The sequence below is a fragment of the Ctenocephalides felis genome, unplaced genomic scaffold (genome assembly GCF_003426905.1).
Source record: "Ctenocephalides felis isolate EL2017-DRISC unplaced genomic scaffold, ASM342690v1 CF-g0.4_SCAFFOLD_03570, whole genome shotgun sequence".
In the NCBI taxonomy this organism is placed as follows: Eukaryota; Metazoa; Arthropoda; class Insecta; order Siphonaptera; family Pulicidae; genus Ctenocephalides; species Ctenocephalides felis.
The window spans coordinates 17,062,281-17,072,638 of NW_020539724.1; the positions used below are offsets into that span (position 1 = coordinate 17,062,281).

Below are 10,358 nucleotides of genomic sequence, written 5' to 3' on the forward strand. Positions count from 1 at the left end.
TACACAACCATGTTAAAAAAAAAATTCAACTCTGAGAATAATTGATTGTATATTCACAAATTGACCTCACAATCCATCTGTTAACATAATATTCATGAAATATATTTCTTCATGATGAGAATGATTGCTTAATGATAAGATTATTTAAATGATGAGCATGATTACTTATTATTCTATAGCTGGTATTTACTTAAGCTAATTCGTTTATATATAGGTCATTGATTTTAATTAAGAACATTGTCTATTAAAACTTACTTCAAATTTGCTCCATTGTAATTTAATCATTTTAACGAACATGTATCATGCTTTATATAAAAGTTTAATTCTGTAGGATTCGATAATCCAAATAAGTTAGCACCATTAGCCAGTTGGTAATATAAACATTGTATAGCAGCTGCTTCGAAATCATACTGCAGTGGCATTTCATGACATTAGTTTAATGTGGTTCCTACAATTGATATATAATTAAGATATTTCAAATGTAAAATAACATTACAAAATCTTAATTTAGTTATTATCAACATTTATCATTCCTAGGTAAATTTCCACTACCATAAATAATCAAAGATAAAAAACAAATCCTACTGGATATACTTATACAGTCAATTTATTATAAGCTGTTTTTCCTAAATATTTAAATAAGTGATAAAATTAAAATAAAATAATAAATTTAGAATTTTGATATACGATAAGATTGCCTAGTTCTAAAGACAATATTGCTTTGCCAAATGCAAAAGCTAGAAACTTTTTTGCAACAGTTTTTATAGCTTGGATCAACTAGTTTTGTCTTGATTTAGCTACATGAGTGATGATATTTAATCAATTGTAATAATCACAGAGAATATTTAATATTAAAACTTTTTATGTCACTTACTGTCAGAAGAAGTTCTCATGGGCTTAGACAATATTAGAATATGATGTATTCATGAATATCACGGGGTCATCTCTTCATTTAACAGCTTTGTGTTCGAATCTTTTTGAAATTGATAACGATGTTGATTCAAGAATTCTGCTTCACATATCAATACTATACTCAGTGAACACATCAATAATGTTGTCAATAAATATATGTTATTTCTTCCTTAAAAATTAGAATCCTGTGCTGCATTCGGACAACATGAAGTTTAACATACTAGCGTAAATTGGTTAATTTATTAGAAAATATAATTTGAGTTGTAGGTGAATAATTAAGTATTCATTTAAATAAAATAAATCGCACATACACTAAAATAGAATTCAACATTATATTAAGTGTTCATTTAAATAAAATAAATCGCACATACACTAAAATAGAATTTAACATTATAATAGTACATAAAATGTTGCCACACTTACTCGAAGCAGTAATTTTCTATTCTCCATCCTTGTTCACTGGAAGACAGTAAAATATAAAGCAATGATATGCCATTACATAATTCATCAATATATCATAAGTTACATTGTTTATGTTCCTTGTTTTTTATATAAGTTATAAGCACCTGCAAAAATAATACAAATTTATAACAAAAATGCATCTAAAATATTATCATATAGTCATTATAGTGTTACAAACTATACATACTCTGCATATACATATATAAATTATTATTCTCTATGAATAATATAGTTTTTGCTAGAAAATTAAGGGAGTCTTCTACCTTGTTGGATAAAAATCGATTTATTTATTTAGCATTTTTGTGGCCTGAAAGGTACTAGAAATATAATGTTGAAGTGGTACTTTATAGCCCTGGCATTGCAAATTGATTGTACCTTTTCTTCCAAGATCAATGCATTAATATCTTTGAATTCAATTTCCCAAAGTGGTGTTTTCACAACTGGTTGACTCTCTCTCAAAATATCTCTAAAAGTAATTGATCAATTGAATATTGTTTGTTCCTTTCAATGATTTTTACAGCAATTCTGGATCTTGAAAGTTATGTTAAAAGAATAGAAATGAACAAGTTAAATGCAAAATATCGCACCTTCATTGAATTATTGGTTTCCCTGCGATTCATTCTCAAATAACAGTATCAAAAACGAAGCCCCAAGGTAGAAGACACCCTTAAACTATAACGATTACAATAAAAATTTTCATTTGAAATATAATAATTATTTTGTACTTACTTTTTGTGCTATTGATACTTATAATGTATATATTCAATTTCTGTACAAAATAAGTCAAAAAATACTACACATCTTATGATATATAAAACAATATATACATTTATTTATCCGATTTTGAATTCATATTCACTTGTCGTCGAAGAACTGTCAAACGTTTGACGTTTGGTCTGTGGCGCCATCTGACACAGAACCATATGAACCCGGTAGTCACTACGTAGTTCCCAACGAACTGGAAACGATTTTGCATAGAGGCGCTGCAAGCGTCATACCTCACATGTATGGCGGGATATTTGAATTTATATATTCAATTTCCATGCATACTAAGGCAGCTAGTCCATATATAATGATGGAAAAATCAATATATACATTTATATATCATTTTCCCATACAAACTAAAGCAGTTAGTCCATATGTAATGATGGAAAAACCAATATATACATTTATATATCTACTTCTCATATAAACTATGGCAGCTAGTCCATATATAATGATGGAAAAATCAATATATATATTTATATATCCATTTTCCATACAAACTACGGCAACTTGTCTATATTTAATGATGGCAAAATCAATATATACATATATATATATATATATATTTCCATTTTCCATACAAACTATGGTAGCTAGTCCATATATAATTATGGCAAAATCAATACATACATTTATATATCCATTTCCCATGCAAACTAAGGCAGATAGTCCATATATAATAACGTAAAAATCAATATATACATTTATATATCCATTTCCCATACAAACTACGACAGCTTGTCTATATATAATGATGGAAAAATCAATATATACATTTATATATTCAATTTCCATACCATACTGAAGCAGCTGGTCCATATATAATGATGGAAAATCCATATATACATTTATATATTCAATTTCCATACATACAAAGGCAGATAGCCCATATGTGATAATGGAAAAATCAATATATACATTTATATATTTGATTTTCATACATACTAAGGCAGCTAGTCCATATATAATAATGGAAAAATCAAAATATATATATTTATATATCCATTTCCCATATAAACTAAGACATCTAGTCCATATATAATCATGTATAAATCATTATATAAAACCGTAAAAACTTGAAAACTTATATCTTCAATTCAATATTCCACTAAGTATAAACAATAGGCAAAGATGAATCTAATTTTGTGAATGAATGAATGAATGATTAATAATATACATTGAGTCGAAGGAAATAACCACAACTTAAATTAATTTATTTTAACAGTAAACATTTTCAGATCATACATTTAACTAATACCAATTTTTCATAAAAGCTATAATATTTTAAACCTGCAGATCTCAAGAATATAAAATTAAGTATCCATTTATACATACAAAATATTTAATTATTAAGTGAAATAAATTATTATTAAATTAGCTTTATATAAATACTCTATCTACAGAACATAGTGTATTAACAAGAAAATTAAAAAAGTAATTAAATAATATATCTAAATTATTTTAATATATTTTCTAATGTCGCTCCATGGCAGGATTGTCGTGTCCAACATCAACAACGTTCGACTTGAATTTTGTTTTAAGCTTCTTTTGAATTTCTTCAAACGACAAACCTGGTAATAATTGTTAATTATTTATTTATACAGTCACAGGTAAGAGCATGTCAAAATAATAAAATATATATAGTTTTCAAAAAATAAAGTCAATAGGTCAACATTAATTTTTTAATTCGAATTAATAAAACGAAGAAATTTGTGAGTGTTTTTGAAGACATAGAAGCAAAAACATTTAAAAACAAGTGGTTCTCTTAGAAAATAATTATTCATGTCTGAATTATTCGTCTTCATTCAATATGATGATATTCTAAAAGATGTATTCTAGCAGTTTTACTAAAACCATCTTTAATTGAAGTCAGAAGCAAAATTATATAAAAAGTTTATTTTACGAAATTAACAAGAAATTCGTACAAAACAATCAAAGTATAAGAGTGCCTGCCTCTTTAATTCTATCACGACTCATTTTATTTAAAATTTTGATACCCAAGAGTATATAACAGTTTTGATTAGATTTTAGTAACTTTTATCTAGTTTTCATTAATGTAAACAAATTATGAAGTCCAGAATGTAAATCAAAAGTTATTTGAAGAAAACTAAAAAAATGTCCTAAATCGGGATTTATTTAATATATGGCCATATATTAAATTATGGAAATACTACAGTACACATTATTTCACATGCAAATTATTCAAAATTTTAATATTAAAGAGTATATAACATTTTTTATGAGATTTTAGTAAATTTTATCTAGTTTTTACTAATGTGTACAAATTAAAATTTACTCTATTGAAATGTCCTAAATTTACATCAAAATGTCCTCCCAGTCTTCGAGACGAGTATTTTACTCAGAGTGATGAATTTATATAAATGTCTCAATATATTATTGTCCTATTATTATGCTTATTAGTAATTATTTTATTCAATTTATGAATTGTAACTATCTATATTTACATATGTTAGCTTTAATTATGTTTTTTTTGTGAATTTTTAACCTAGATTTACTTTGTATATTTTATGATAAATTTAATATATTTTAAATTATTTCTTATTATTTTTTGTATTTTGTCCACTGAGGAAGAGTCAAATTGGGATTCGAAAAATGTAGAAATCGATTATTTTCTAATAAATTCGGTACTAAAATTCTATATAATTTTGTTTTATAAACTGACAAAACATCTAAAACTATGATATATTTTTTATTTTTATGGATTTTCTCCATCCATTGGCTACTACGTAAAAAGTCTAAGTTCTCTGTTGAAAATAAGTTGCTGCTATATAAATCAATTATTAAACCAATCTGGACCTACGGAATTGAGCTCTGGGGATGTGTTTACAAATCAAATATAGCTATAATGCAAAGAACTCAGTCAAAAATTTTACGTACAATTCTCAATTCTCCGTTGTACATGACAAATAAAACCATTCACAGCGACCTCAACATGAAAACGATGCAATTAACGTTCAAAGAATTCAAGGAAAAATACAAACGCAAACTGGACTCACATTCGAACCCATCAATAGTTGACATTACTCAACCTTTTGGCATAATGAGATTGAAACGACAATGGCCTTTAGACTTAGTCTTAGATTAGATCTAATATACTATTATCATTATATTGTAAAACTAAGAAGATCTCACTGAAGTTCTTCTTAGGCATTGCTCTTAAATATTGCCAATTTAGCTCATAGTAATCTTTATGTATTTCTGATTGCTAAATAAAAACAGAGTTCAAAAAAAAAAAGGATTTTCTCCATCTATGAAAAAGTTCAAACGACTACCCTAATCATGCATATTATTCTGAAATAACCCCTCTCTTTCCCCTTCGTAAATATGATGATTATTTGTCTTACCTCTGGTCTCCGGTAAGAAAACTGCCACAAATATGACGGAAAGAGCGCAGAAAAATGCATATAGTCCAAAAGTTCCTGAATTTTTCAAGAGAGCTTGCAAGTCATCAAAAGTGAGAGCGATCACGAAGGCGGTGACGAAACAGATGGACGTGCAGATAGCGGATGCATGAGCCCGAAGATGTCCAGGAAAGATTTCGCTTATAACCACCCATATAGCGCCACCGAAACCTGAAATATTAAATAACATATTATCTGAATACGGATCAGAGGCATGGACTCTGAGCAAGGTATGAGAAAAAGCCACATTTATGAAATAGAGAAGATGAACTGCACAGTTAAGATAACATATGAAGATGAGATGAGTGAGCAGAAAAAACTATTGAGAACGATAATTCGTCATTCGCTCTCGATGATATCATTTCTATACGGGTCGATTGTGATTGGTCGTCGTGTCGCTCGAGTATGATTGCTTTGATTGTATAGTGAAAATAATAAAACAAATGAAAAATCTGACGTTTAAGAAACTTAAGTTTATTGAAGTAATTTGTATTATTCGTGGTTACTATATATATTTTTGAAGTTATTACTAGATTACTAGATACTACCAGCTGTTCAAAGAATGAAATTGTATCACCAGCAAAAAAGTAAAAAAAAGCAGTTCATGAATGTATGTTAATTTTAATTACACGAAGTTCTTCAAACACAATTACATGATAAGTGAAATTGTGAAAACAATATATTTATTCAGGCCTCATTTAATATAAATTCTCTGCATTTTTATACATATTAAAAATATATATTAAAAAGCACAGCTTTATTCTATCATGACAAAGATATATCATTAACAGAATTATATCGCAGACACTTTTGGAAGTTTAGAGGAAGTTTACATGTTTTCGTTTAGGATGGCTATTAAGTATTACAAAGTTGCATATTTTTATAAATATTGAAGAATAAATTGATATTCAGATTTATTACTCTAAACAAGAGATCAAGCACAACAATAGTACATCATTTATATATACAGATATACATCTTTGCAGTTTATTTATTGATAGTGTTAATGAATTTATTCACAATTGTTATAAGTTTACTGTGTAAACGAACATTATAGAATGTATTAATCAGCAATTACTTCATTTCTTTAATAAAAGTTCAAGTCCTAAATGCTAATTACAATGACAAACCGATCATGTCTAAAGTATGACTTCAATTACATTAATATATATATATATATATATATATATATATATATATATATAATTTGATATTAATTATAGATATCACATAACTCACCAATAGAGTTAGTAAAAATAAAAGCAGCTATACATCCCATTGGTATCGAAGTCAAAGAATCAGCATTCATCAAATTGTTTTCAATTATATAAAAATACGCACCAAAGGTCCCCTAAAACATAGATTTCCAAAAATAACAATATATTACTATTTCAACACCATCAAAATTTAATTTAAGGATATTTTAATCAAAACTTATAAGTTAAAAAAAAAACTTACCATTGCAATGGTCATCCCGGCGCCTGAAAATATTAACAAAGACTTTCTGCCGCATCTATCAAAAATAAAAGGAGTAATGAGTGCAGCAAATGTTTGAATCGCTCCTGAAATATAATATGAAAAAATTGTTGAAAAAGTAATAATTTATTAGTTTATAATAAATGCAATTAATGCAATCAATTTTATAATTCAAATTGTTTCAAATGATTTAATCATACGTAAAATATTTTTTAACTTCTCGAAGGAGAAGTTTATGTTTTCATAAAAAAATCCGATTCGCTAATTTTATGTTTTCTCGACGTTTCAACCCATTCTGAAACGAATGAGACCAAATTTGGAAAAAGTAGTAAACAGATTTTTTGCCGTAAACCGAGGTTTCCAAATGATAGTCATGACTATGTATATTGCATGCCATAATAAACTAAACTCTATATTAATTTATCAAAACAAGATTTACCAACCCATTATCATGGCCATGACATCTGGCGAAAGACTTGATGCCGTTTGCTCGAACAAGGATTCGGCGTAAATTAATACGGCAGTAACTCCTGATAATTGAAAGAAGACGGCCAATCCTATTCCCAAAAATAAAGGCAATTTTTGGGTACCACTGCATAGGAGCTCACGATATGAGCCATCCTTGGCTGCTTCCACATCTGCCTAAATATAAAAGAAAATTAATAAGAAGGCATTCGAAATTAAAAAAGATTTAATTTTTTTAAATAATTTGTATAAATTATTTGTATATTGCGTTAGATTTTACGTAAATTTAATAGTAAAGTTTTACCTGTATTTGCTTAACTTCTTTATCTATTTCATCTGCAGATCTATCTCTTAAGCGAACTAATGATGCTTTTGCTTTATCTAGCTTACCTAAAAATCAATATAATCCAAATTAATCAATATTTATAACAACTATAGATTATATTCTATAGGGTTGTTTGAAAGGTCGTTTTTATACCATAGAGTATTTAGCTATTTTTCTTTTTTGAACCTTTATTAGAAACCTCGTATTTGAAGGTTTGTGTGTAAAAAGTCCTAAGACTTCTAAGCAATTACATGCAGTAGTTTGTGGAGGGTGCCACTTTGAATACGGAAAGAATTAAGCAGAAATTTCGATATATTTTACTCTTTTGCTACAGAAAAGGTAAAAATACTGTTTAAGTCAAAATGAAATTGACCGATGTGTATGGAAATGACGTGATAGTACAACGGTGCCAAAACTGGTTTGCTAAATTTCATTCCTGGTATTTTGATGTCCAAGATGCATCACGTCCAAGAAGTACGGTTGAAGCTGGTAAAGATGCGAGAAAGACATTAGTTGATGCAAACCGGTGAAAAACAATACATGAGATCCCATTGAGTAAAAATTTATCAAATTTAACAGTCCATGACTACTTAATAGGTCTCGGATTTTTTTCAATGTATGGTTTTCATTGAAAGAAACCTGTGTCATCGCACTGGCGTCCGCGATTCGCCTGTGAAAAGTCCTGAAAATTATCAGGTTTTGATAGCGATATGTTATTAGGAATGTCAAATGGGATGTAAAAAATACAATATATACAATTGTCCATAAAACAAAAAACAAGAACCTACTCAAAACAGTTGCAAAGCTGAAAATCGACAAAAAAAGGTGATGCAGTATGTTGACTTATGTCATCAGCTGGATTAACTAAATAAAGTACTTTAATAGAAAAGATCAGAATTAACCCACAAGGAAGGTCTAGTATTGCATCAAGACGACGAAAGACGTCTTGATGCAATACTGAAGTTTGGTCATTTACCAAAAGCTTTTACAGCTTGAATGGGAGCCAATGACACATTCATCATATTCTTCAGATCTGCCATAATCGGACTATTATTTGTTCTGGATACTAAAAAAATTTTTAGGCGGTAAAACCTTTACCCCAAATGAGGAGGTCAAAAAGCACCTTGATCAGTTTTTTGCCAATAACGACCAACAAAATTATGATCTCGAAATTATGCTAATACCAGAAATATGGCAAAAGATGCTCGATCAAAACAGCCAATACATAATTTTTAAAGTATTTGTTTATTGTACGAAAATTACGTTTGAAAATGTCTATAAAAAACGAAGTTACTTTCCGAACAACCCAATATAAATATTACTAAAAATGAAAATAAATAGAAAAATCATAAAAATTGTAAAAAAATAACTAGTACTATTCCTTATTCGTAACTCACAAAAGAGCCATTTATAAAACTAAAAAGTATCGACAGAGAAACACAATTTTTTCTTACTTTGATTACTTTCAGTACATTCATTATCTATTTCAATAGTAATCAGAATTTAAAAAATCCTGTAGGCTTTCAGTAATGATAGGTCCTAACCACGTGGCTTTCTTAGAGGACAACCCAAAGGTGGTTCCTATCTATATTTGATCTATTTTTTATGAAAATTTCTCCAAAAGTGATACTATATTTTTAACTTTATACAACTTGATGACTATAACCTGATTGATATCAGGTTGTCCAGGTTTCGTAATAACTACGCACGGTTATGAACTTAAAACTTCGTGGGTATGAAACCAAAAGCTCACCACAACAACCCTATTAAAATAGGAATTAAATTTTCCTTCAAATACTAACCTTTAGACGCACAACAATATGGACTATCTGGCATAGGAATGAAACAAATTGCGAATATTATTGGAATGATTCCACATATTGTGGTGAAAACGACGTAAGATGTGTAAGGGCCTATGCAATATACCAGCAACATCCCAATAGTTAGAGTAAGTTGCAATAAGGCTCCTAATGTGCCACGAAAAGTGTTCTGGAAGAAAAAAAAATATACATAACAGAATAAAAAAAATTAAAAAAAAACTCGAATATTTTTACTCACATCTGCGATTTCTGAAACGTAAGATGGAGCTACTGAGAAGACGACACTACAAGCTATACCTAGAATGAACCTGGCGACCAGGAGTTGCATTATGGTCGTGGCCGAAGCCGTCAGGATCCAGCCGACCAGGCTGGGCAGAGCTGACCACAGCAGCGTCTGCTTCATGCCGATCTTGTTCGTTGAAAATGCACATATGAACGGCCCTGGATAATGGAAAAGAAATGTGTTGATTTACTAATTGTTGTTATAGATATTGTTATAATGTTTTTCCTTTAAATTATTATTATTATTAAAACTGACAATTACCTACAGCAGTACCCAGAGATACCAGCGCGCCCATCCACATTGCCTCCGGGCTGGTGATGTGTCGTGGAAATGGGCTGTAACTTTTATCTTTTGCTAGTTTTGCTAATACTGGCGAAGTCCAGGCCATTGATGCACCCGCTGATATTGTTAAAATATTCACTGAAAAT

At 29.0% G+C, this 10,358-nt stretch overlaps 1 protein-coding gene and 1 long non-coding RNA gene across 2 annotated transcripts; both read right to left on the minus strand.

The window, feature by feature from the left end:
* Nucleotides 1–270: 270 nt before the first annotated feature.
* LOC113383792 lies at nt 271–2,202 on the minus strand. The gene is made up of 4 exons (XR_003367777.1): nt 2,104–2,202; nt 1,336–1,478; nt 875–1,132; nt 271–448 (listed from the first exon to the last, which is right to left on the minus strand). It is a non-coding gene; the product is annotated as an uncharacterized LOC113383792 (long non-coding RNA).
* Nucleotides 2,203–3,535: 1,333 nt separating this feature from the next.
* On the minus strand, nt 3,536–10,350 carry LOC113383782 (facilitated trehalose transporter Tret1-like; the record flags this gene model as incomplete). The annotated part of the gene is given in 9 exon segments (XM_026622042.1): nt 3,536–3,710; nt 5,505–5,732; nt 6,801–6,912; nt 7,020–7,123; nt 7,481–7,679; nt 7,807–7,892; nt 9,630–9,816; nt 9,886–10,088; nt 10,192–10,350. Coding segments are annotated over 9 exon segments (1,376 nt in total), but the record flags the coding sequence as incomplete, so codon positions are not given.
* Nucleotides 10,351–10,358: the final 8 nt, after the last annotated feature.